The 26932-nt window shown below is 55.2% G+C and overlaps 2 protein-coding genes across 2 annotated transcripts in view; both read left to right on the top strand.

The window, feature by feature from the left end:
• The window catches only part of TIMP2 (TIMP metallopeptidase inhibitor 2), a 42864-nt gene extending 22899 nt beyond the window's left edge, over positions 1-19965 (top strand). The window contains exons 2-5 of the mRNA XM_010950695.3: positions 7616-7716; positions 9720-9828; positions 15614-15738; positions 17128-19965. Of these exons, the coding sequence (XP_010948997.1) occupies positions 7616-7716; positions 9720-9828; positions 15614-15738; positions 17128-17325 (533 nt within the window). The 3' untranslated portion in view covers positions 17326-19965. The remainder of the gene's footprint in view (positions 1-7615; positions 7717-9719; positions 9829-15613; positions 15739-17127) is intronic.
• Positions 19966-25426: 5461 nt separating this feature from the next.
• The window catches only part of USP36 (ubiquitin specific peptidase 36), a 34803-nt gene continuing 33297 nt past the window's right edge, over positions 25427-26932 (top strand). Inside the window, exon 1 of the mRNA XM_074343825.1 lies at positions 25427-25537. The gene's annotated coding sequence lies outside the window, so the exon portion shown is untranslated. The remainder of the gene's footprint in view (positions 25538-26932) is intronic.

Genomic DNA, 26932 nt, shown 5'->3' with positions numbered 1-26932 from the left:
ACGTCTGTCCATCCAGTCCCTTCCGCAGCCTCTGGGTGGGGAGGGGTCCCAGAGGGGTGGCTGGGGGTTCTCTCAGCGCCCCTCCAAACTCCCCCTGTCTCCTGCCCGGCCCAGCCTTGCCCCTGCCCCCACTCCAGGCTCCAGGCCTAGGGTTTACAGGGCTGAGCTTGGCTCCTCTGCGGGGTCTTGGCGGAGAGAGTGCAGAGCAGCAGTTCCCTGCACAAAGCCGCACTGTTCTCAGCAAATCCTCCCAGCATTGGGGTGCATTTTTTTCAAATGATTCAGCAGCACGTGAATGGGAAGGGCCCAAGCCCAGCGCTTCGGAGACCATGACCAAGGCCTCTGGCATGAGATCCCGCTGGGCCCACGGGGAGAGGGGAGGGAGGGTGGCAGGGCTGGAGTTGGGGGTCCTAGCAGGGTCCTGGGGGGTCGGGAGGGTGTCTTGGCAACAGGACAGTGAATGCTGCAGCTTCTCTGCGCCCTGCCAGAGCGCGCTTAGAGACATCTCCTCCTGCTCCCAGGGGGCCCAAGCAAATGGCCAGGAAATGGAGATGGAAGAGCTGGTCTCCATGGAGACGGGGCAGCCAGTGGACAGCCGCTCACATGTATGTGCCAGAATGTGGACTAGCACTGGGCAGGCCTGGCAGATCCCCAGGTTCTGTGCTTGTGGGCTGCATGGCCTGGGGCTGGGGGGTACTGCTGTGTCCTGTTCTCTGTCCTGCAGCCCCCACGCCCCACCCCACCCTCAACTCCCTAAAAAACATATCTGCTCTGAGCAGTTGTCATTCTAGGCATTTTTGACTCCGGCCTATTACGCTGGCCAAGTCTTGCCCTCACCCTGGACAGCACAGCCCTGCCCTGACCTCTGTTAGCTCCTGGGGTTGGTGGGGAGGTTTGGGGGACCTGAGGGTGGGTCTGGTCTTTCTCAGCTGCTGCGAGGATGGAAGAAACCCTCGGTTCTCTGCCGCATCACAGGGCTGTTTTTAATTACTTCATTTCCCTGAAAGCAGCAAACTTGGAGGAGGTCTGCTCCACCCCTGACCGAAAGGGACCTGGCGTTGAGGCCAAGGAAGGCAGAGCTGAGTGCCTGGGGAGAGCCCCCACGCCTGCGTCCACCAGGGGCACCGGGGAGGGTGGGGACTGGGTAGACAGTGAGACCAGAGGGGCAGGTGGGGCTGGATGCTCCCACGGCCTTCCGGCGCCAAGGCTGATGCCACGCATTCCTTGTGACATCTCCCAGGCTGCTCAGCCACACCCCGTGTCCACGTGCAGTTCTGTAGGGAGGGGCGTGGCCCTGAAACCTGGGGACTCAGAGCGGTCCGCAGTCCATGGGAGCACGACCCGCTTTCCGAATCAACATCCACCTGCCGCCTGCCCCTCCAGCCCGTGAGTCTACCCCCGCCCCACCTCAGAGAAGCAGAAGCAGTCTCATCACAAAGGGTCACGTCTTCACTCTGGCCCCCACAGCCCGCTGCGATGATTCAGTTACAGGCAAGCACTAGGGGTCTCTCCGTAATCCCAGGCAGGGCTCTGAAAAATAAAGGCATCTTGTTACAGCTTTCGTAGGGCAGAACTGCAGCCTGTGCATCTGAGGTGTCGCTGCAGGAAGTGGGGCACCCCTCGCTTTCCTGACTCTGACCTTGAGGGTCAGTGGTGGCTGGAAAGGGGGCTCCCCCATCCACCCTTCTCTGGGACTTGGGACAAGTTCATCCAAATTCAAAGGCTAAGGGGCCTCGGCCAGGTGGACCAGCCCTGCCATGTCGCTGTGTCCAAAAGGGACAGGAGACCCTCATCCCAGGTGGCTGCCGGGGGATGTCACTGCACATGTTAAGTGAGGGCTTGGGCAGCACTGTGATTTGAGTGTGTGGATGTCTACACTAGCGGCACCCCTTCTCTGGCGAGTCTAGACAAGGGCGAGAAGCCCTCTAGCACTCCCCCAGTACCCCGGCAGCGCAGAGCACCCCTGGAGGGTGGGCGTCTGAAGTCCCACCTGGAGTGAGTGGGGGCTGGGTTTTATCTGGGGCGACATCAATTCTTATGGTTGGTGTGTGATTCTTCCCAGAGACAAGGACACGGGCCAAGTGACCCTCAGAGGACACTGGCAGTGTGGGCTGCAGTGACCTCATTTGCATCTAAGAAATGGGAGTCCTCAGCCGCCCCTGTAACCGACCATACGCAGTGCCCCCTTCCAGGCACAGTGGCAGAGCGCCCCCCACTCTGGATGGGGGCCAGGAGGGTCTTTGGCAAATGTGCTGGCCAATCAGAGGCCTCCCCACCCGCCCCCCACAATGAACGGCTTTGAGAGCATGTGTCCCTCACCGGAGGGACCACTGGGCATCTTGCATAGGGCTGTGAGCAGGGTTGGAGAGCGGGGGGCACGGTCCCTGCCAGCACCCCGTCTCTGGGCGTCCCTCCCAGGTCTGGGCGTGGGCCAGGCTCGGAGGGGACAGTGGGCCCTGCTGCCGCTGAGCCAGTGTTGCCGGCCTGAGTCAGTGCGCACACGTGAGGCTCAGATGGTTCGGGGCCGGATTTTGAACTTGTATTTAGACAGGTGTTCTTCCGAATCCTGGAGTTTCCCGCGTCTCTTCTGGGCAGACCCCTGGCTTTCCCCTGTGCTGGGAGCTCTGCCTGGGTGGACCCTGGGGGCTGGGGAGCTAAGGGGTGTTGGGCATGTTGGGACAAGGCCGTGAATGTCTGAAAGTCAGGGTCCTAATGCCCACGAGCTCACCCGTACTCTGGGGCTGGGAGCCCAGCCAGGCCGTGTGGCCCCCCGGGGGAAGGTCCTGCGGGATGCCGTCACACACGTAGCACGTGGCCTTCCTCCAGGAGCAGCTGGCCCGTGGCAAGATAATCAGGGTCAGTCGGTGAGCATGAAATACATGACTTTCTGAGAGGCAGTTGTCATTCGTGGTCCAGCCCCCCCATGGGCGATGCTCCTGGCTTGTCCTTAATCTCCGTTGCCTCCCCAGTACGATCCGAAGATACAGGGGGGCCCGGATGTTGGTGGGGGTGGGAGAGTGGCTTGACTCGACTTGGGCTGGTCGAGTGTGCTGCTCTCCTGGGGCGGTCCTGGCCACACCGTGTGCCGGGGACACCCCAGGTCTCCTGCAGCCCCCTCCCCATCCCCTCCCCCAGCACCGCAGCCCCGCCTGGCCTCCGTGGGTTTGGCATGGGCTGTCGTCATCTCTCGGAGTCTGAACGCAGCCTGTGTTCCTCGGACTGCCGTCCGCAGCCTCGACTTTCCACCCGCCCGTTCTTTTCCGTCCCAAATCTGGCGGGGTGGATGAGGGATTGTTTTTGCAGGCTCCTCGCGGGGGAAGTGACATCATCTGGTGTCCACGGCCCGAGGGGTGGGGCCGGGGGCTCTGCGGTTGCGTGTGCTTTGAATTAAGTCGTTGGTTGTGCATTCCAGTAGCCAACATCTGGCGGTGGATTCGTCAGCCAGTGTATCACCCTTGATCTCAAACCCAGATGTTATGTTAATGGCAGAAGGGAGAGAAGGAAAAACAAAATCCCAGCAGCCCAGGGAGAGGCCGTCGTTCTGGGGCGCAGAGCAGACAGAACAGGAATCTCCATGAAGGCTCCCTCCTGCGCTGCCTCTGGTTCCTGAGGGGCGGTGGCGGGGCAGAGCTGCCCGCTCGTGGGCAGAGGGGGGGCGGGACGCAGGCTGCTTCCTCACCCCAGGGCCGAACGCCACGCCCAGCCCGTGGTAGGCGTTCAGTAAACATGAACCCATGCCTTGATTTTAAGTTCTTCCCAGATTCCTGGGGCCGCTTTGCTTCTCACCAGCCCTATCCTTTAAACGACCTGGGCCTCGGAAGGCCCATCCCTCACCTGGCCTCGAGGCCGGAGCTCTAGGTGACGCCCGGCACGCTGAGGGCAGGAAACGCATGTCTGAGCCCTTCCTGCCTCCTCTGTCGGCCACTGGCAGAGAGCAGCGGCACTGCTCTGTTTTCCTGTCCATTGTCCATCTTCTTGCCCAGGATGGATGCTCCTTGAAGGCAGGGCCTGCTACTGAAGGACTTGCCACACCTCACCCTCTTCCAGTGGGCAACAGGAAGGGACTCATGCTTTTAGGGTTTGTGCTTGAAAGGGAACCTGCCCCCAAGCTCTGAGCTTGGCATGGAAGACAGCCCCCTCTGGCTTATGCACCAGCAGAAAACTGGGCAGCAGGATGTCAGTGGTGGGGCTGGCTGGGGTCCACCGTAATGCTGCCCCAGCGCTCTCTCCCTCCCTCCCTCCCTCATGGGACCCGTGGGTCTGTTTCCCCTCAGGTCTGCTAGCTGCCACTTGCCCGTGGGATCCTCTGGCTGTGACAGGTTCACTTGCCAGCACTGTGTGTATGTGTATGTGTGTGTGTCTCCCGCCCCATGCAGCGTGGTGCTGAGCCCAGATGGCACCTTCTGCCCCCAGCAGGCCCGTGGTGTGGATCCCTCACACCTGCGCAGACAGGTGAATGCCAGCCTCTCTCCCTTGTGGCTGGAGGGCACTGATGCTTTGGGGAAAGTTTCCATACAGCTGAGCCTTCTTTTGTCTCTTGCTTCTTTCCTTCCTTCACACGCTCTCTCCTTTTGTAGTGTTGAGGAGGTTCCCACCCCAAAGAGTCTGAATTCCTGCCCTGCATGGCCGAGCCCAGTTGGAGATCCTCCCCGCCCCACCAACCGCTTCCCTGCAGAGAGCTGGCGGCCCAGATGCCGGTGAACATTCTAGTCTTAACGTCATAGGTCAACCCTGGGTTCAACCAATCTCTCCTTTTCTGACAATTTTTAAAAGGCAGGTGTGTGGGCTGTAGCCCCAAAGCAGGTGCATTGGGAAACGGCATGAGACCCAGACCCGGGGTCCGCGCTGCCCAGGGTGGGCTCTCCGGGCCTGAGCGGTGAGTGTGGTGCAGGCGTCCTCACCCTGCGCCCTGGGGGTCGGAGAGCTGGCGCCAGGCTTCTCCGTGGTGGTGCTTCGTTCTGCCGTCCTGAGCTCCACGTGCGTCACAGCCAGCACTGCCCGTCCCGCGCCCCCGTCCAGCAGTCCTCCCCAAACCCGCTGCTGGGCAGGTACTGGCGGTGCGGGTGTCTCCGTGCCAGATGCAAGCGGCTGAGTCCCAGCGAGGTCAGGGAGCGTCCCTGAGACGACGTGGCGGGAGGGGCTCCAGCAGGATGTGGCCTCTGTGTTGCCCTCTTGAATAACGACCCAAACTGCCTGGGAGCCTTAAAAGCTTTTGTAAGAGAAAGATACGTGGGCCTCAATGCATGGAATGGAATGGAGTCTCTTGGCTGTTTGGGGTCAGATTTTGCTTATTTTCCGACGACCACAGTGTGTTTATCAAACATCTGTGATGTGGTCAGCGTTGTGCAGAGTCCTGGGCCTCTGGAAAGCGTGCAGAACTGAGTGTACCGTCATAAAATCCAGCATCTTTGCCTTTCCTGGAACTGTTGTCTCCTTTGGATGCCCCTGGTCTGTTTGATACCATGGGCTGAGGACGATACTGTGGAAAAGCAAACGTGACAGGGCTAATCTGATGTTGGCTGATTTGCAAAAACACTTTTTTGTGCCATGTCACAGTGAGGTACATAGATCAGGCAGGTAGTAAGAGGGACCAAAGACAGACCGGACCTGTGCTGCCGCCCAGGTATCTCAGGCTCAGCTCAGCAAATACTCAGTGAGCACTGCCTGTTCTGTGGCAGGAACGGAGCCTCTGCCTGTTAGAAGCTCCCAGGGCCCAGAGCAGACGGGGGTGCAGGTGTTCACAGCAGCACGGACGGGGGCTGCAGAGTATACCGAGCGCTACAAGAGGACAGGACTTCCCAGAGGGAAGGTGGGGAAGGGCTATTTCAGTTGGGTCTTGAAGGATGAACAGAAGTTCTCCAGATGGAGAGAGAGAGGTGGCATTCAGGGCAGAAGAAACTTGCCTGTCTAGAGGTATGGACACCCCGGGCAGGTTCAGGTTCAGGGAGTATTATGGGCTGGTGGAGCAAACAGCAAGAGCTGGGGGAGGGGTGGGGACGTCGAGGCAGCTGAAGTAGTCACGGGCTGGCACCAGTTGCAGAGGGTCTTCTGTTTTCGACCAGGGCAGTGGGCGGCCACGTTTGACCCGGAAGGACCGTGACTGTGGAAGTTGCTGGGGGTGGGAGGAGATGCAGGGAACAGGTCACTGGCTACCGAGGGCGAGGCCTTCTGTTCTGCGCTGGCCCACCGTCTGGAGTTTCCTAGATGTGGCTTTGTAGGTGGGGGCCTGGCTCAGCCGGGGAAACAGGAACCTGCGGCCTCGGCTCGTCGTGACTCAGCTCCGATGGGGGAAGAATGGGTTTGGGCCCAGGCAGGGCGCTGGGCTGTGGTGTGGGGCTCTGGTGCCCGGCTGGGATCCGGAGAGCACTGGGGGGGGTTCCGGGGGGGGGTCCACGTCCCTGCTCTCCGGGAGACCGCAGCCCTGGCGGGTGGTTCTAAGAGTCCAGCTGCCCGCTTGGGGTGGGGGGGATTGGGAGGCCCTGCTAAGCCTGGTGCTGTCTGTTAGTTCCATGCCCTGCTCACACCCACACTCACAAGACACTCATCCGGAGTGACCCCAAACAGCTAAATCTTGGAGGACAAAGCTTTTAAAGCCATTAAGACAGGCTGTGCCACCAGCTGAGAAGCCTGGAAATGAAAGATAGGGAGGACTCCGCCCAAGTGACAGCGGGAACTGCTGTCAGGTTACGGGGTGGAGCAGAGTCCAGGCTTAATTGCTAGTAGGAAGCCCTGGGGTGCATGGCCCACGAGCAACCTCAGCCTCCGGGGAACATCCCAGAACCTTCCCAGCCCGACCTTGTCCCCTCTCCTTCATCTTGTGTCAAGGTCCGGGGTCATCCTTCTTCCTGTTTGGCATCTCCCCTCGGCCTCTGTCCCTCACGTCTGCTAGTGGTGCCCTTAAATGTCTGCTCTCCCCGTTCGATGCCCTGTGGGTTAGCACATCCTGGCCCTCCCTCTGTCGTGGCTCTGATGGAATATGTGTTATTACAAAGAACCATCCCCAAGACGTTTTTCAGGGACACACTGAGGACAGACTAGGAGGCTAGAAGGACAGACATTTTGGATGTAAGACCTCCAAACGTAAATGTGACAGGGCCTCTTGTAGGTGGGTAACCCCCACCCCCCTTGTCTGCCTTCCGCCTGAAAAAGCCTGTTTGCCAACAGGCTATGTATGGGAGGAGGGCGGTGGCGGGACTTCACCATCCTTACCTGCAGGGTCAGGATTGCAGGCCAGTCCTTTTCCTTATCTGCTCCCCAGCCGCTGATCCATATACATCGGAGAGTGAGGACGGGCCCAGAGCCCTCCAGCGTGACATTGGCAGTGAGCTTTGCTCAGAGCAGTGACTGCCCCGCCACCCCCGGGGTCGGGAGGGATACGAGCTGCTTCTGCCCCTGGGCCCGGGCAACAAGCGGTTCTGGTGAGGAGCCCCGGGACTCAAGGAGTCTCGGGGTGGCGCTCCCGGGCCTCCCCGCCCGTGGGATGGAGGCCGATGCCGCGCACGGGGCTGGGGCTGCTGTGCCCCCCCGCCCCGCCGCCCCCTGCTGCCCCCACCCCTCTGCGGAGCCAGGACGGCCCTGCGGGGGCTGTGCTCACCTCCTTGTCTTCGTTTCGCAGTGATTCGGGCCAAAGCGGTCAGCGAGAAGGAGGTGGACTCCGGGAACGACATCTACGGCAACCCCATCAAGCGCGTCCAGTACGAGGTCAAGCAGATAAAGGTGCGGGGCCTTCCCGGGCCGCTGTGTCCGCGCAGCTGCGGGAGGACTGGGAGCGGGGCTGGGCCCCCCAGAGGCTGGAGTCCAGGCAGAGGGATCCCACGGCTGGGTCCCTGGGACACGGTCCAGCAGCCCGTGGGGCAGACAGTAAGGGCGTCAAGCCCCAGGTGGATCCGATGTTCCTTAATCCATCAGTTCCTGAGAAGTTGTGTGGACAGAGTGTGTTCCCATCGGTGAGGTTCAGACATGTGTTGTCTCCATTTTGACGGCTATAAATCGGTGGCAGAGCCTTGGCATTGTCGCCAAGTTCGCAGCATCTGTGGAATGTCCCGTGAGCGCCTCTCCACCTCTCCTTGGTGGTTTCAAAGGCAGTGAGAAAGTGGCCGTTTCTTCTGGGAGCCCACGATCGATGTGAGAGTGGGTGACATAGCTCCCCGCAACTGCCGGCGGGGTCTAGTCTTGCCCGGTTAGCTTCACGTTCTGAGGGGGGTGGGATTTGGAGAGAGGGGGCCTCCTGTGGACGGGTGTGCTGGGGCAGCTTCCTGAGAGAAGGGAGTTGAGGAAGAAGTGGACCTTGTCGCCTAGTCAGTGCTGGAGAAGAAGCTTCTCCAGGTGGGGGAGGGACGGGGCAGGCGCTGGGGGCTGCAGATCGACGGGGAGGTGGCGAGGCGTTTGTTGGTTTTTCAGAATGTTGGTCATGTTCAAGGGCATGTGGCAAGGAGCCCGTGCTTGGACGGGAGGCAGGACACGGGGGAGGTCGGGGCAGGGCCGGGGCTGCTGGGGGTTGTTGGTGGTGACCAGCTCAGTCTACAGGAGGGAAGAGACGCAAGGCTCCAGCTGTGGGGGCAGCTTTGCGACCTGCTTCGTGGTTATGCCTGCCTATATTTAATTTTATCACAAAAATAAAAAGCAGAGAATAAAAGTTACCAGGGTCAGTGAAACACTAAATCATCACGCCTGTGTCATTTAAAGGGGTGACCTGGTCTCTCAGTACCCGAGTCTCTCTTTATGAAGTGGGAAAGACAGCGCCTCTGCTCTTAGGACACACTGAGGGGTCGTGAAAAGCAGGTGTTGACCCCAAGGAAGCACATTTAGCCCTTCGGGGAAAGATGTCATTTATAACCTCAGCTCTCGCGAAGCCAGTTGATCGTGACATTGGGAGGACCCCTGTTCCATTTGGGCTTGCTTATTGAGAACCCCCGACAAAAGCAGATAACGCCGTTAGCCGTGGTTTCACCAGTACGTGTCCCGAGGCGGCTCCCATGGGATTGCAGAGCCTGTGGGGTCCGCCTTCTGCAGCCCTGTTTAGGCTCCTTTGGTGTGCGGTCCTGGGGTGTGTGTGTGTGTGTGCACCCCTTCCTCTGACCCCCACCCCCGATTCTGGTGGGCTGCACCCCCAAACCAGGCTGGAGGACAGTTCTCAGCCCACACTCACGTCCCCGCCTGTCACTGTTTCCGGCGGAGCAGCAGGAACTCCCTTCCTCCCGGACACGGGAACCACGCACCCCTGCACCTGGGCAGCAGACATGTTCCCCAAAGACTGAGAAAATCCGAAGCTGAGAAGCCAAACTCTCCTTGGCCAGCGCGTTACAATCCAGTTGCTGAGGTGCCTCTCTGCTCTGGTCCCCGTCAGGTGGCCGGTGCTTGATCGAAATTCCCAGAAACAGACAAAGGTAGCTGTCCTCCATTTGGGGTCAGAATCAGCCGGAGATACACAAGCCCCCTCCCCAGATTCTTGATGACCTCGCCCGTGGTGGGGAGAGCACATGTGCTGTTTGAGACGGGCCCCCCAGGCGACATTAAGTGCAGCCTGGTGATGACCGCCACACCAAGCAGCTGGAGCTACTCCAGGGAGCCCTGTGCAGTTGGAGAGGGCTTCTCCGACCTGTCTCGCTGGTGCCGCTCCGCCCCCTTTCCGGTGCCGGCAGTGCCCCAGGTGCAGGCGCTCTGGGTGGGGACCGGATTTGCTGGCTGTGCTGCTTACACCCTCATCCTCCTCTTCCCAGATGTTCAAGGGACCCGACAAGGACATCGAGTTTATCTACACGGCGCCCTCCTCTGCCGTGTGCGGGGTCTCGCTGGACGTCGGAGGAAAGAAGGAGTATCTCATTGCAGGTGTGTGTGGGTCTGGGCGTGGGGCGTTCTTGGCGACTGTCCAGGGCCGGGGCGGGGGGCACCGCGAGGTGGAGCCGGGCCCTGAGGATACGTCGGAAGTCTCGGGGAGCCCCTGCCTTTTCCCATCGGAGAACTTGCAGTGAGTGCTCACCTGCCTGTCCTCGACGACCTCCCCTGGGTTAGACCAGCGCAACCCATGTGGCTTGTTGGGAAGGAACCAAGGAAGCCTGTGTTCATAGGAAATTTGAGGTCAGGTGGACACAAAGAGGGTCTTTTGGTTTTGTTTTGTTTTTTGTTTTTTGGCCTTTTGTTCCCGAAAAGGAGGCTCATGTGAGATGCTGGAAGCCCTGGAGGTGGGGCAGGAGAGTTGAAACCCTGTTTTAAATCTTGAAATGGTTGCGCACACTCCTCACTCGCTCCATTGTGCCTCGTAACCCCCTTTTTAAGTTGGGATGAAGTATACGTAACATAAAATTGATCATTTTAGCCATTTTTAGGTATACGGTGTAGTGGCATTAAGCACAGTCACATGGTTGTGGGACCACCACCACCATCCATCTGCGGAACCCTTTCATCTTCCTGATCTGAAACTTCTTTCAGCATGTTTCCAAAGTTCAGCCACGTTGTAACCCGTATCGGAACTTCAGTCCTTTTTATGGCAGAAGCTCCTTGGGTGGATACACTACGCTTTGTCTGTCTATTCACCCCTGCACTGGGGTTGTTCCTGCCTCTCGGCTGTGATGGAGAACGCTGCCTTGAACGTGTGTGTGCACGCGCAGGTTTTTGCCTGGACGTGTGTTTTCATTTCTCTTGGGCAGATGTTGTGGAATTGCAGCACCAGCGCTGGCTCAGTGTTTGACCGGCTGAGGAACTGCCAGGCGGCTTTCCAGAGCAGCTGCACCGTTTCACATTTGCAGGCTTTACTGTTTTTACAATAGAAAAAACAACACTGAAAGAGGAGAGGGGGACAAGGACAAAATCACGACGCAGAGAGCTGACAGCCTGACTCTGACATCACGGTGGCACAGGGGTCGGCACAGGCGGGGAGACGGCCGCCCATGGGGCAGGGACCTAGTTGCCCTAACAAATCAGCGGCTTCTAGTTTCCTGCGTCCTTTTTGTGTGCTGGTCTGTAACAGCCCTTTAAAATGAGAGCCTCAGCCGGCCGGCTCGGCCCCCTGGCACTGCCCTCTAGGGGCTGTCTGGCCAAACTGCAGGGCTGCAGAAGCACTTACTCAAGGAGGGAGAGCCTGCATCCCGTCAAGGGCGGGCTCCTGATGGGAAAGTGACTTTGGTCTGGGCCAGCGCCTGCTTCCAGACACACCCAGATGAATCCACACCCAGCTGAATCCTCATCCAGGCAGAGGCTCTGTCTTAAAGGTTCGTACATCAGGCTTCACCCTCTCCCCATTTACAGAAACAGGAGTGCCCTTTGCCTGGCACTGACATTTTCCAGGTGTTTTTCGTGTGGTTCCACTGAATCCTCACAGTCCCCTGTTGCCAGCCCCATTTGCAGATGCGGAACACTGAGGGGCAGAGACGAGCGACGTGCTCAGGGCCGTGGTGGGGGAGGCTGGCCTGAACACACTTTCACTTTCAAGCTGATTGTTCCATTTTGGTTGGTGTCACAGCTGCGAGCTTGAAACTGGCCGGGGCGGGAGTATTTGCAGCACAGAATTTGGCAGGTGCTACGCACCAGAGCTTTTCCTCCCAGGAGAGCTGGTGGCTGGGCGTTTCTCAGCACACCCCAGCCTGCGTCACACTGCCAGGGGGTGGGCTGCAGTGGTGTGGCCAGAATTTAGACCCTGGTCAGCCTGAGCCCCGGGTCCCTTATACTCTGCTTCTTCCGTCACTTGGTGCAGAGTTAGAAGTCTCCCTACCCCAGCGCCTAACCCAGGGGTCCTCCACCTGCGGTGCTCATTGGAATTTTATGGGGAGTTTGCAAGAATGCTGGTGCCCAGGCAGCACCCCAGACCAATTCAAGCAGAATCTCTGGGGGTGGGGCCTGGGCACGAGCATTTGTAAAGCTCCCCAGAAGAGTCCAGGACTGAGAGCCAGCGTCGCAGCAGAACCTTCCCCGCTCTGGGTCAGAGGCAGAGCTTTTGTTCCAGAGGAGCCAGGTGGTCGGTCTGCACATGCTCAGGAGGGCTTAGCTCCAGCCACTGAGGTTGGTCACCTCCCTCACACAGGTAGTCTCCAGACAGTCCTTTTGTCTCCTGGGGCCATCTGCGGTCAGTCAGAGAGAGCCAGAGGAGATTGGCACTGCCCTTTATTCCATGGGGACAGTCCAGACTGCAGGGCCCGTTGGCCGGGTTCCGGGCAGGACACAGAGATGGGTCGTGTCAGCAGTCAGGAGCCCCGGCACCCTGGGTCTCCGCTGAGTGTGTGGCTCAGGTCCTGTCCCCGCCCCGCCCACCCCGGGGAGTGTGGGACACCGCAGGGCGGCTTAGAAAGTGGGTCCGGGACAAGAGTGGGGAGGGCGGGGGTGACACGTGGCAGCTTCGTGGTGATTGTTTTGCTGGTCGTTGCTTTTAGTTGTCTTGGAGGACATGGTAGGAAAATCAGTTGTGAGCTCCTCTCTGAGAACGTTGATGGTGTCTCCTGTCGAAGCCCAGCCGATCCTGTTTGCCATCAAAGGCTATTTGCTATGTAACACGTGTGTGGCCTGAGCTGTTCTGCACTCAGGCCCGTTAAATTGACCCCCATCTGAATGAGAAGATGATTAGAATAAGATACATTCGCTTGGTAATTGTGCGCCTACCTGTCATCTTGGACCCCTTCACGTCTCACACTGGAAGCCAGCAAGTGACCTGGGGCACGTTTTCCTATCTGGCCGTGGAGCATCCGATTAATAAGAGGCGCTCCCCCTGGTGGCTGACCCGCCCTATTACATGGGACTCGCCCTAATCCGGCATCGTTCCCTGGCTCGGCAAGGCAACCCTGGTTCCAATCTGGTGTTTACTTTCTGAAGCATAGAATCTATGTCCTGTTCTCCTGGAGTCAGAACAGGCTAACCAGAAATCACGGGGCACGGTAAACCACTCAGCCAGCGCTGGCTGCGGCCCCACCAACGACCTCACAGCCCGAGGCAGCCCACCTCCCCTCGGGCTGATGACTCAGCTTCACATGCCGCGTTGGCCACCGTGAGACGCCCGTGTCCAGGAGCTGCTGTGGAAAGGGGCCCTGTAATTTTCTCCGACAGGCCTCTCCTCCGGAAGGAAAAGTAAACATACATCCCTCAGTTACAAATTTTAATTAATTCCTGTTTTTTTCTGTATCCAAGACTTTGCTTTTTCCCAAGGCAGGCAGATGCTCACAACATCATACACACTTAGCCAGGTCTTAACACTCTCTGCTGAAAGGGGTCTCCTTCCACCATTCCGAGATGCCGCGCTGTTTGCGCGTGACATTCAGAGTTCACGTTAGCCCAGTAATGAGGGCCATTGAAAACATACCGACTGGAAAAGAATCTGAAAAAAAGAAAGTATGTATTTGTGTAACTGACTTGCTTTGCTGTACACCTGAAACTAACATTGTAAATCAATCACACTTCAATAAAAAATACAATTTTTTTTTTAAAAAGGAAGAAAATACACCACTTGCATTTCGTCTCCATCCCCTGCCTTTGCCTACTCTATGCAGAAGCTTGGATTGGTGGTGAAAAGATTGAAAAAGAGAATGAAGCACTGTTGAACACAGACCCGCAAGTTTCCTCACGAGTAAACTATTTTGGAGCCATTTCTATGGGCTGAAAATGGGTAAAACAGGGTTAAGACACACCCTTACTTTTCGTGCTTGCGATCTGGTTAAGGAACAAGGTGTAGAAGTGGAGATTGGTGCCTGTCACGTGACACAGTGGAAGTTGCTCCAGAAGTTTGGAGGCAGGGACCAGAAGGAATACTCAGCCTGTCTCTAATGAATGCCAGTGCCCGGGCAAGGGAGGGGGGCCCTCTACCTGTACAGGTGGGAAATGCCAGAAGGAACCAGGGTATAGGAGTGAGGTCCTTGTCCTCTGGCCATTCTGCTCCTTGTCTATTCTGAACTCAGTGGACGATGGCTCCAGGTCTAGAAAAAAAAATCTATTTTTGATGTTTAAGGCCACCCAGACGCATCTCTTTCTAGTTCTTAGGCTTCAGAGGGAATGTTAGAGTAGTCACCCTGCTCCTCGATCCTTTTCTTTGCCTAGAACATCATACAAGGCCAGACAGATATGAGGGGAAAATAGAGCTTCCGGAGGTGAGGGGTGAGGCTGAAATAGAAGTAAGAGCGTGAGAGCTCACACCCTGGGTGTGCGTCTTGCCACCTGCTCGGCACAAAGGGTGTCACCGGTGCCGCTCGCAGCCATGGGCAAGCCGATCGCATTTCCCCTGGCGACAGGTTTCTGTTGCACTTCCTCCTGATGAGATGCCGACAAGCTGCGTCATTACTTTGCTGAGCTACATCTCCATTAGCGGATGCTCCACGGCCAGGGTTGTGCTCGAGATCATTAAGTTGGATGCACTGCATATCAAGTGGAGGTGCTCAGGGTGCAGCCCAGGGCTGCTGTCTGCCTCTCAAGGAATCCCATGTGGCTCTGTGCCAGGCTGTGGTGTCATCACTGGGCACCGATGTCTCTTGACAAGATGCCACTGTGGCAGGAGGGACGAGGTTTGAGATGCCCTCCCTTGCCCTGGTAAGGGTCTGTCACCCACCAGAACACAGCTATTGGTCTTTTTCTCCTGCTTGACTGGTGCCTGGCTGTCACCAGTCAGAACTCTGCAGTAAGGAGCCAGGAGCCTAAGGTACGAACAGTGTCTTATGGTCCCCGGCAAAGGGAATTCAGGGCAGATTTCTGATTTTATAAAATTGTTTTTACTACTCATAATGGAAAAACCCAGAATTACAAGTTCCACATCACATGGAGGAAATGCTTGTGAGTAAATAGTGAAAACACAGGGAACAGCGCAGTCTACGCACAACGTGATCTTTTGTGTGTGAATACATGTGCATAAAAGGATATTGGAAGGAAATGAGTCAAAATACTAGCTCTAGGTCATGAGAATAAAGGAGATTCGAAGAAGGATTTCCTACATTTTCTAAGTTTTCTATAGTGAGCTTGCATTCTTTTTTTTAAGAAAGTTTATTAATTTTGGGGGGGAGAGGGAAGTAATTAGGTTTTCATTTATTTATTTACTTATTTGTATGGAGGCACTGGGGATTGAACCCAGGACCTCGTGCACGCTAAGCGCGTGCGCTGCCACCTTGCCCTCCCCTCCCACCTGCGTTCTTTTTATGCTCAGGATAAATCTGCAGTGCGTGAATCTGCTCAGGCTACTGGAACAGAAAATGCAGACTGGGGTTCTGAAGCAACAGAAATGTATGTTCTCACAATTCTGGAGGCTAGAAGTCCAAGATCAACCCTGTGTGGGCAGGACTGGTTTCCTCTGAGGCTTCTCTGTGTGGCTTGTGGACGGCCACTTTCTACCCGTGTCGCCATGTGGTCATTCCTCTGTGTCTGCCTGTGTCCTCATCTTTCTCTTATAAGGACACCAGTCCTATTGGGTTAGGACTCACGCGCATAGCTTCATTTTAATCAATTCTTTAAAGACCTTCTTTCCTAATACAGTCACATTCCAAGGTGCTGGGGGTCGGGGCTTCAACATCTGAACTTTGGAGGGGGCACGGCCCAGCCCACAGCACGAGGCACTGTCAGAACGGAACCTCCCCACGCCCAAGCCGCGCCCAGGTGCAGGAGGAGGAGGAGGACCCGTAACTTGCCCTGACCTTGGTGATCCGTGTCTCCTCAGGAAAGGCCGAGGGCAATGGCAAAATGCACATCACCCTCTGCGACTTCATCGTGCCCTGGGACACCCTGAGCACCACCCAGAAGAAGAGCCTGAACCACAGGTACCAGATGGGCTGCGAGTGCAAGGTAAGCGGCTGCCACCTCCTTCCGGGCTTTTCATCACCACCACCTCTAGGTGGGCTGCCGGGGTTCGACCCCAGGCTTCCCAGGGCCTCTCAATCCACAGGGTCCTGACTTAGGGCCACGCTCTGGGGACGTGTGGCCTGCCCACAGGGTAAGGATGTCTGGCCCTCCAGGGACAGTTGGGAGGTACGGGGAAGCTAACTAACATCTAGAAAGGAAGCCTTCTAGAAGGAGGAGTTTTGGGGCAGAACATCGTCCTCGGAGTATTTTTCTACAAACACACAAGTGCAGAGACTGGTGTGCCTTGTGAAAGAGTGTCCCAGGTGATAGGCTTTTGACAGTGTTCCAGCCGTTTCCACGCACGGTGCATGTAAATGTGGGGTCTGTGTGTTGAGAACCCCTGAAACCCCAGACCCTCCTCATAACAGCCACCTAGGGGCTGTGCCGGGCACAGTTAACAGCAGCGCTGACACTTAGATGCAGCCACAGGAGGTGAGAGCTCCTCCGAGCCCTGTGGGCTCCAATCTTGTTCTCTCAACATCCTTGTGTCACCACCACCAACCCCCAACCTCAGCCCCAGCGCAGGAAGCACCGCGGGGTCACCAGCAGTGAGTCTGGGTCCAGAAGATGCCGGGCCAAGCGCGAGGCCGTAGGGGTTGGCCCGTGCTAGTTGGCGCTGCTTGTGTGGCCCTCTTGCCTGTCCCGGTAGGATCCTCGCTGACCCACCCCTTAGCTCATTCTAAGTGTGAACTTCGACCGACAGCCGCACGTATGTCCAGCAAGCCCCTCTGTGCCCACATGAAATCAAGAAACAAGTTTCTCCTTTGTCTTTCCGCGGCCCGAAGGTTTTCACCCTCCCATGGACTTAGGTTCTTTTGCTTAAATGCTCCTTGCTGGTCCCCTCTAAGTCCCTGCATGCTTGAGAGCAAGACACTGTTCTTTTTCCTTGATTTGAACCTGTCCTGTAGATTCAAGACCTTTTATGTTGTTACTATTGTTCAACTCCCAGGAAGGTGGGGCTGAGTGGAAGCCGGTTTGTAATGCTTGGAAAAGGTAGACCAGATGGCCCCAGGTGGTGGCGCCGCCTCAGGAACTGGAGGTGCAGAGATGGTGTCCCCCGCCCTGTCCCACTTTGTGGGGTATGGGACTCAGGAAAGGCTACTGATGGAGGCACGGTCTCCAGAGCCAGGGGTGCAGAGGTGGTGTCCCCACTGCCCTGTCTGAGGGTGTGGGACTCAGGAAAGCCTGCTGAGGGAGGCGCGGTCTCAGCTTCCTCCCTCCCTGCTGCACTCACGGGGTCATTCATCCTGCAAAGCGCCCTTGAAGCCTTCCCAGGTGCATGGCCGGGTCTGGAGAGCCCCCTGAGTGACCCGCCCTGTGTCCCCTCCCCAGATCACGCGCTGCCCCATGATCCCCTGCTACATCTCCGCCCCGGATGAGTGCCTCTGGATGGACTGGGTCACGGAGAAGAACATCAACGGGCACCAGGCCAAGTTCTTCTCCTGCATCAAGAGAAGCGACGGGTCCTGTGCGTGGTACCGCGGGGCGGCACCCCCGAAGCAGGAGTTTCTCGACATCGAGGACCCGTAAGCGGGCCACCAGCACCCCGCGGCCTGTCGAAAGCCTCCCAGAGTCTAGACTGGTCCAGCTCCGACATCCCTTCCTGGAAACAGCATGAATAAAGCAGTCATCCAAGTGGGTCTAAATCAGTGTGATTCTCCTCCCCGCCCCTGTTTTCCTCTTGAACACGGTTGTGGGTCTGCAGGCAGAGGTGGGGCCCACACCCCGTCCGCCAGCCTGGGCACCGTGCGTCTCGATCTCCCACCCTTGGGTGTGGGCGGGGCGGGACGCACGGGCTCCCCTCCCAGGCCCGGCCTTGGCACTGTCACAGACGCTGAGCAGACAGCACTTAGGGGTCCCCTGGCCTGGCAGGGCAGCGCCTGGGAACGTGCATTTTGCAGAAACTTTTGAGGGTTGTTGCAACACTGTGTAGCAGGCCTACCAGGTCCCTTTCATCTTGAGAGGGGGCGTGTCCCTCGGTTCCTGCAGCTGCCACACCTCTGGCCCATAGGGTGGCGACCCCTGCCCCCCCGTCTCCCCTGTGTCCACCCCGGACTCCCAGTACCTGTGACTTGTGTGTGCCCAGGAACAGCCTAGACCAGTGGCTTGTTCTTGAAGGAGCCCCAATTAATTGTATTAATCCGCAGAATTCCAGCGGGAGCCTCCCTCCCGGGCCTCACAGAGAAGTGGGAGCGCCAAGCTTTAGCTCCAGCGAAGTCCTTCTAATCGCACCCCTGACCCCTGGCCCTTGGGGGACTCTGAGACGTTCTCCCCCAGGGCAGGCGCCTGAGGGTGCACTCGGCTGACGAGCTTCTGAGAGCCCTCTCGCCCCCTCCTCTTTCTAACCTCGGGCATCGAGGTGGGGGAGCTTCGCTCGGGGCTGGGTGGGGCCAGGGCACGAGCTGGGTCCTGCTCTGTCCCCCACACACCTCCCAGCCCCCCAGGCAGGTACCAGAGGTTTATAATACGACCTCCCTCCAGGACTGGCAGTCACTGTGCCACACAGGGGATTCCGGGAGTGAAGGTAGCTAAGCAGAGAATGAAGTCCTCCTGAGGGAAGGACGAATTTTGGAGGGAGGTGGCGTCAGTAAAACTCGCATTGCTTTCTGGGCCTCCAGGACACTGTGGCCGGCTTTACGAGACTTCTCATCCTTTTAAAGATGAATTCTCAGATAATATGTGAACCCAAATTGCAGGTGTCCCCACCTCTGCTTCTATTTCTCATGTTACAAAGATCTCTCAGTTAAGAAACTCCATAGGGAATCTATTTGTTCCCTAAAGACGGTTTTCTTATACCAGTTAACATAAGCAGGATTTTCTCAATAACAGTAAAGATAATCTCCTTTTTCCTCCCAAGATAAACTGTTCTGAGTTTATCATGAATGTTATGCAAACATACACCTATATGCCCATGCGTGTGTGCGCACACACAGTGAAACTGAAGTCTGTCAGCCTGGGAGTGGTCCTTCTGCGGAATTCTTCCAAAGTTCATCTTCTAAGCCTGTTCTCTTCTGCAGTGAGCCCAAAGCACCTCTAAGACTCCTGACCCCCAAGTGGCGTGCAGCCCCCATGCCCACCCGGGACCTGGTCAGCACAGACTTTGATGACTCCCTTTCTAGGGCAGACTAGGAGAAGATCCGAGAATCCGCCCCGCTCCGAGGGCCGCCTTCATGCTGTACAGTGATAGGAAGTTTGTAAGATGTCCTAATGGACCAGTCCGTGTGATTTCCGTATATTCAAGAACACCAGACCCTCTGATCCATATAACAGCCACCCCCGTCTGCCTCCTGTACGGTGTTATCCGATGTAACATTTACTCCTGTTTCTGCTGATTTTTTTTTTAATGTTTCAGTTTCTGACATCCGTTGTAATCATTCCTGTGCTGTGTTTTTTACTACCCTTGGTAGGGGTTAGACGCGCACCTTTTTTTTCTCAAAGGTTTCTGCATCGTGGAAGCGTTGGACCCAAAGTGCACACGACATGGTAGCTCGCCTGTGACGGTGGTTCCTCCAGAGCTTTTCCGTTCCTCGAGTAGCGTTGCTTCTCTGCCTCCCATCTTTTGTTTTCTGCTTCCAGTTATTACAAAGCAAAGGATCTTTCAGTAGGTTTGGTTCTAAGAGATGGCCTTTATATATTCAATCTAAGCACTTTGGTCTTGTAGCCATGATGAGCAGGAAAAAAAGAAAACAAAACAAGATGAGGTGGCCGAGAGAAGCCACTCAGATACCGTCATAGTAATTAAGTGCCATATATATATAGTTCAAGAAGGCTCTCCATTTGGCGTTAATTTATGTTATATTCTAAGCTCTGCCCTTTCCTCCTGCTAGTCTTGTCTTCATGCCAGCAACTCGAAATATTTAAAATAAAGTTTACATTGTAGTTATTTCCAAATCTTTGCTTGATTAAGTATTAAGAAATACCGGATTTGCCGCCGTAATTTAAAGCTTTGTTGATTTTGTTTCTGTTGGGATTTTTTTGTTTGTGTGTTTGTGTTTTAAATTTTGGGGGCCATGTGTTTTTGCTGGAATATAAAGTCCGAGACCTTCCTGTGCTGGGAACACGTGAGAGTTGTAGAAAGTCGACAAGCAGACAGCGCATGCCCCCGATGCCTTGTATCGTTCGCGCGCGCTCGCTCGGTCCGTGGACAATAAACAGTATTATCAGCGAGAATGCCGCGGTGTCCGTGTGGTCCTGTCCGCCTGCCGCTTTCTGGCTTAGGAACGAAGGAGGGTGGGGGCTGGCTTAGTTAGGTATGTTGCTTGGAGGCCTGCGTGGGATGTAGCAGAGACGGGGCCTGACGACAGCCATCGTGGTTTTCTTAAATTGGCCGAGAGGCAGGAGCACAGACGGGGCCCCTTCATTCAGCACAGACGTCACCTTTCACTGTGGATCATCACGCACACCTGCACACCCGCACGCACCCTGCATCTTCCACAACGGGCGTCCTCCTCCTCTGCCTGCGCCCCCTCCCCTAACCACCCTGCCCTAGGTTACCGGAGGAAGGGAAGATTCCAGATGTCAAACCGTCTCATATGAAAATGTTTCAGTACATATCTCTTTAAAAAAAAAACCTATTTTTAAAACATTTCTGAAATACTTTTATCACACCTTGAAAACGTAATTAGAATCCATGAATGTCATGGACTATCTAGTCGGTGTTTAGAGTCTCACAGGTGCTTTTTTTTTTAAATGACTCATCGGTTTGAATCCGGATGCAGGTAAGGTCCACATGTTGCAGCTGTTCCCTCAAGTCTCCCGCATTTACAGGTCCCCTCTGTCCCCCGCCTCCCTCCGCCTCCGCCACCGTCACAAGCAGGAAGAGATGGCCCCATCATGATTTTTTCCTGTGGTTTTATCATATGTTTATTTACTTATTTATTTCTTTGTTTAGTTGAAGTGCAGTCCGTTTACAATGTCGTGCCGATTTCTGGTGCACAGCATTGTGTTTCAGACACACACACACACACACACATACTCGTTTTCATATTCTTTTTCACTATAGATTACTCTAAGATGTTGAATATAGGTCCCTGGGCAGCACAGTACAGCGGTCTCATCATAATTTAAACTTTAACCAAGTCTCATATAAACCAGTAAAGCCTCAGTGGGACAAAGTTTGCACCCGCATCTGTGCCGCGAAGCGTTCGATGCCACCCGCTGCAGACAGATCTGGATTCTTTCTTCATGTGATGAGGTCTGTGGGGAAAGTGGTTCGGCAAATCGTATTCAAATCGTAGAACATTTCTGTGTCACACAGATGAGCTCACCTGGCATTTGTGCCCACCCCGACCCGCAGGCCACAGCTGGGCTCTGCGACACGGCAGATCCTACCGTTTGCTTCATTGAGTTGATGTATGTAGGTCAAATGTGACTTCTTCAAAACACTTCTCGTTCTGGAGATTTTCAAACATCTACAGAAATGCAGATAACCACGTAAGCAACTCCACGCACCCACGGGCCAGCTTCAACAATAATCCCAGTTTTCTTGATCTTTGTAAGCAGTTTTAAATCCCTCTGAAGACCCCCAGGCAGGATAACCAGAGTGTCAGGGATCCTGCCAGACCGCGATTTCCTCCTCAGTCTTGCTCATCCTGTGAAAGAAAAGCAAACGGAGGTCAGCCGGGCTCTCTGGTCAGACCCCCCAGCAGACACACGTGGGTTCAGATGGAAACTCAGCAAAGCAGCAGAGCCTCCGCAGGACCAGCTCTGAGAGACCAGGGCAGGGGGAGGAAGTGGGGAAGAGGGGAGGAAGGGAGGGGGAGGAAGTGGGGAATGGGGGCGCCCCCAGGGCTGGTGAAACTCCTTCAGCTGTCTGAGTGGCACTCTTTTCCCTCCTAATTATTAATGGCTCTGTTTATCTGATCTGACTTAAACCCAAACTGTGGTGCTGCAGCATTTCACTAGGGTCAGCTTTATCCTGGGTGATGGGCCGTTGCTGCAGTTTTGTGTTAAGACTTTCAGGTTCACGGACACGTCTCTCTCTCAAGCTTCAAGCCAACCCTCGGCCCACTCTGTCACAGACACTTGCCTTGAATCATCTTGCAGTGGAAAGCAGTGCTTTGCTTTGGGGACTCATTTAGCTCTAATGAGCAGATTTTCTCCCCCAAGAAACAAATTGTGGGGGACAGTGGGGAGGGAAGACATTCAGAAACCGGAGATAATTCTGCATGTTTTCATTCCGTGACAACTGAGAGGAATATTTCTTTCCAAAAAATGAAACCAAAGTGTGAGACAAATCCATACTGGAGTCTGCAGAATGGTGGGGTGTCAGGTGGGGCTGCAAATCAGAGGAAGGGCTGGGGGAGGGTGTAGCTCAAGTGGCAGAGCCCATACCTTCCATGCATGATGTCCTGGGTTCAATCCCTAGTACCCCCATTAAAAAATTAAGCTGAAAGTTTAATTTTTATTTTTAGGCCCATCAACGTGTCTTGCTTTGTCCTTTGATGTCAGGTGGGCGGAGCAGCAGGAGCAAGATTCCAGCCAGGGAGGTTCCTTAGAGACTCAGCCCGCAGGTTTGTACTGGGTGCTGGTCCCATCGGAGCCGCTAGCAAACCCCCGACTCCCAGAGCAGAGCAGGTTTCAGCACCCACAGGCAGGTGAGTCTCGGGAGCCATTCTTACTGGGGAGTACGGGAGCCTCCTGAAACCCACGTTCCTGGACACCAACCTTGCAAGCAGGCCTCACTGAGGACAGCAGTCTCAGGCCTGCCGCGGTGACTGCTTTGTACAAGTCCTGTCCATCGTCTTTCATGATCTGACCCCCCAAGTCAGGAGACTCTGCTCCTAAACTCCCACGGGCAACCTCTTAGGAGGCCACTCCTAGAAATCCAGTCACTCCATCACAGCTAACGTTTTTATCCCATGCCGTCACTGGTGCTAAGGGTTTCCCGTGTGTTATCTGATTTGACATTTGCCAACCCTGGGAGGTGGTCCTCTCATCTCCCTTCTGGACAGACAGGAAACCTGGAGGCTGAGTTCCCGGTCACCCAGCCGGTCAGTGCTGGAGCTGGCATTTGAGCGCAGGCAGAGGCAGGATCCTGGGCCTGGCTCTTCAGTAGAACACGCGCCTGACATCTCTAAGGACCACGGATGAAGCTTCATACAAGGATGAGGCTCGGGTAGGAGCAGGTCACCCTCCCAGCCGGCAGCAGGTGAGGATGCTTGCCTTACACTTGCGTGAAGAGCTTTGTAATGGTCTGGTTTTATGTGTTTGTTTTCAGAACAAAGGCAGACTTCTCTCCCTTTTTGTCCCCATTCAACCCACTACCGGCCGCAGCCCCTCTGCCCCTACCCATCAAGTCCGCAGATAGGTCTGGACATGGCAAGGAGGAGTCTAGGTGGGCCTGGGACATGTTCCACTCTCAGCAGGGCTGGGGGCGTGGGGCCTGAAAGCAAGGGGATGCCGAGACTGAAAAGACAGGATCTTGAAGACCCTTGAAAAGTTTATAAAATCTGGTCCCGAGGGGGAACAGACGCACGCAGTCCGTGCAGATTAATGCCGTGCTGGGAGGACTAGCCGGAGCCGCCAGGGAGGAAAGGAATGAACCAAACCCAACCCAGCAGCGCAAGCAGCACCTGGAAGGATAAAGCTCGCAGTCGCCTGGGGGGGTTTCGGGGGAGGGGTGGGTCTGCAGCGAGGAGGGGAGGCGTTACGAGGCCACGGGGACGGGGGTCTGTAAAGAGGAGCCGGTTGTCAGTGTTCGCGAGTAGGGACAGCTGCTCTCATTCGCAGGGGAGATGCACGCCTGTGGCGTGCACTTTGGGTTAGTTTTCTTAGAGGGAAAGCTTTGCCCGGGAGGGGAAGGCAGGGCAGGCCAGTGGCCACGGCCAGCACATGGATCTCAGGCCGGTTGGCTACTTTTTAGCCAAACCACCAAATGCAGGCCAAATCCCATCACGGGCCATCTGTACGCAGAGGAGAGAAGGGCTAACACAGCGCTGGGAGCCCTGCCACGTGGCTTTTCCTTGGTGAGCTCAACTAGACCCAGGTTTGGATCTGATGTAGCAGTTTCTAGGGACCAGAAGTTGTCAGGGCTGTGTAGGCCAGCAGTAGCCACTCACAAAACTCACAACGACTGACGGAAAAGCCAGAAAAAGTCTGATTCATTTACAATTAGAAATGTGTTGTAAATCTGTGTTCCTCTACAGGCCGTGAACCTGGGGGAGGGGTCCAGTCCCTTTTACCTTGACCTTCAAGGTAAGGAGCTGCCTGGTGACTTCTGGGCAATAATGTTGTTAATTTGTTAAGGCACCTCTTTTAAGGTAAGTTCTAATTTGATTCATTTTGGTTACAAGCTTCTTTTTTTTAATTGGGAATATTTTATTCCTTTATCTTCAAGTGCTTGTCTAGTTTTCTCTTTCAAGATTTAGAAATTATTCAGTTGTCTCATCTGTAGCATTTCACCTTCCATTTGGTTGGCCCTCACATTTATCCACAGTGTACCTCCAATGGACCAGGCCCAGGGATGCACAAATGAAATGACACATGATGGGGGAGGGAGGCGAAGTCCAGAGAACATTCCAATTGAACGTATAAGTGGAATGTGCCACCAGCCCAAGGCAGCACCAATCTAATGGCGGGGACTGAGGGAATCCAGGAAGACTTCTTGGAGGTGGTGATTGAAGGATACTCAAGAAAGAGAATTTTAGGCCAAAGACCAGCCTGAGCCTGAAGTAGAGACAGCCTGATTGGAGTCTGGAGGGGGAGCACTTGGATTTAGCTCTGCTGAAGGATCCAGGGCAGGGAGTGACTGGGATGGGGAAAGGCAGGCAGGAACCAGCCCCCAGGGACTACTAGAGACCATGCTAAGGAGCTGGGCTTTCCCATCAGCACCAGGGGACAGGCAAGGGCTTCAGACAGGAGTGCAATGGGTTCAGATAGGCCTTTTAAATATATTATTCTATTTGGCAGTTTGAGCAATGGATGTGGCTATATTCAGATAATGCAGGAGAATGTGGAGAGGGGCTTTACTTGGGCAGTTGGATGGAGGGGAGGGAGTGGCTTGAACATTTGAGAAGTAGAATTAGCAAAATTTGTTGATTGACAATTTACCGGGGAGGGCTGAGGAGGGAGGGAAAGAGAGGAGACCAGAATGCTAGCCAGGCAGGGGATGCTGGGGTCACTGTATCAGTCTAGGTCCAACCAGCATCACCAAACCCACTATGTACAGCCTTTAAAACAGAGGAGATTCAGGTAGGGATTGGTTACATCCTGATGGAAGAAACTCCCTGGGAAGCTGTTAGCACCTCGAGGGTGGAGGGACAGAAGCAGGAGGCTGCCCTACAAGAGCCCAGGAGGGGGACACGTGGGAGGCTGCAGCCACAGCCTGCCTCTCTGGAAGGAGCTGGAGCCACTGCCAGAAACTCCATTCAAAGCAGAGAAGGGAGGGAGAACAGCTTGCTTCTTTCCTCCATGATCCAGTCTCACCAGCGCCCCCACGTGGCCGGACCCACCAGGAAACCAGCTGAAAAGGGTAAGGATTTAGTCTGAACTCGAGCACACTAGCCCAAGTAGGCAGCAGAGCAGGAAGGAGAGGCAGCTTAGGGAAGGGTAGGGGGGGCCACCCGTTTCCGGGCATGGTGAGTTTTGAGTGCTCATGCGACCTTCAGGGGGAGATGGCCTTGACGCACTGGACCCACCATTCCGAAGATCAGGGGAGAGAGGTTCTGTGTCTGCACATCTGGAGTTTACCAGCCCACAGGCAGCAGTTAGTTGTGGTGAAAGCAATGGATGTGCTCATGGGGTAAGTATGTCACTTAAAAGAAACAGTCCATTTTCCAAAATGGTTGCATCATTTTTACATTCCCAGCTGTTTTACAGTCTGCTTGCTCCACATCCTCTCCACCATGTAGTCTCTTTAGTTCTAGCTGTTTGTTCCAGAAAGTGTGCAATGTAACTCATGGTGGTTTTAATTTGCATTTCTCTGGTGACCTTCGAGGTTGAGCATGTTAGGAAAGACTTTTATACCGGCCATGGGAACATACCTCTAGGAGACTACACTCTGAAGGCTCTTGAGAAGGAATTTGAAAGGGGAGGAGGGTGTGAGTGTCATGGGCTGAAGGCTCCTCCTGATTTCTCGATTTCAGATCATATTCTCAAGCAGCAGGTGGGCCTGTCAGGTGACACCTCTGTCATCTCAGAAGAAATTCAGGGTTACCACTGAGGGCCTGAGGTCAAGGTGTGAGCTTGGAGCCTGATAAACCTGGGCTTAAACCACCACTGGCTTCCTAGGACCTTGCACACTCAGTCTTCTCATCCGTAGAATGGGGACAAAATCTTTTTGTGGGGTTGCCATAAAGGATTAAATCAGAGTGTTGGTAAGCGGCCAGCTTGGTACCTGGCACATCACATGAACTCAACATAGGAGCAAATGGCATCAGCATTAATAATGAAGAAGGAAAGACATGCTGGATATGGTAATTCACAGATGATGACATGGAGACCTGGGTTAGTTAAAAGAAATGTCCAAAACAACCTGCTAATTAGGGCAGAGTTGGGATAAAACTGAGGTCTCCCCCAGACTCCAGCCCTTCCCACCCCTCCCCCTCCCCCCGCCTTTAGTCACTCGTTTATACATTGTATCAAGCCTAGAATAGTGAGAATTGTCTTTGTCTGAGTGGAATAGTGAGAATTGTCTTTGTCTGCATCATTGCTCCAAGGCGCCCAGAGGACTCAGGGACAAACCCCACTCTGAATCCCTTTAGTTGAGGGTTTTCACAGATGGGGCCAACCTCCGGCTCCTGCAGATTCCTTTACACTTGTTTGCTTTTTCAGAAAAACACCAGGCCCCAAGTGCTAACGACACGTGAATTTTGTTCGTTATACTCATTCTCTCTCCATCGCCGTCCTCCCGTTTAAGGACTGCGGCAAGGGGGCAAGATGGCTCTAGCCTGGCCCGCCCTTCACACTTGTCTGCCAAGGTCACAGCGCAGAGGGTTGTGCACTCCAGGCGTTGCCGTTAGGGAAAAGTCGTTTATTGAGGGAGTAACAATATTCCTTTGCGTCTGTGAGAGTATCAGGCGGTCAGGCCAGGGACCGCACTCTCTCCACCTGCTCCGGGGAACGGGGGGAAAACAACGAAGCGGATTCAGGTGAAAGGGATTTTCTTAAATACCGCGAAAGCAACGAGTGTTTGCAA

This window comes from Camelus bactrianus, chromosome 16, assembly GCF_048773025.1.
Source record: "Camelus bactrianus isolate YW-2024 breed Bactrian camel chromosome 16, ASM4877302v1, whole genome shotgun sequence".
In the NCBI taxonomy this organism is placed as follows: Eukaryota; Metazoa; Chordata; class Mammalia; order Artiodactyla; family Camelidae; genus Camelus; species Camelus bactrianus.
The sequence above is the reverse complement of the archived record's forward strand: the minus strand, read 5'-3'. Positions and strand labels throughout refer to the sequence as shown.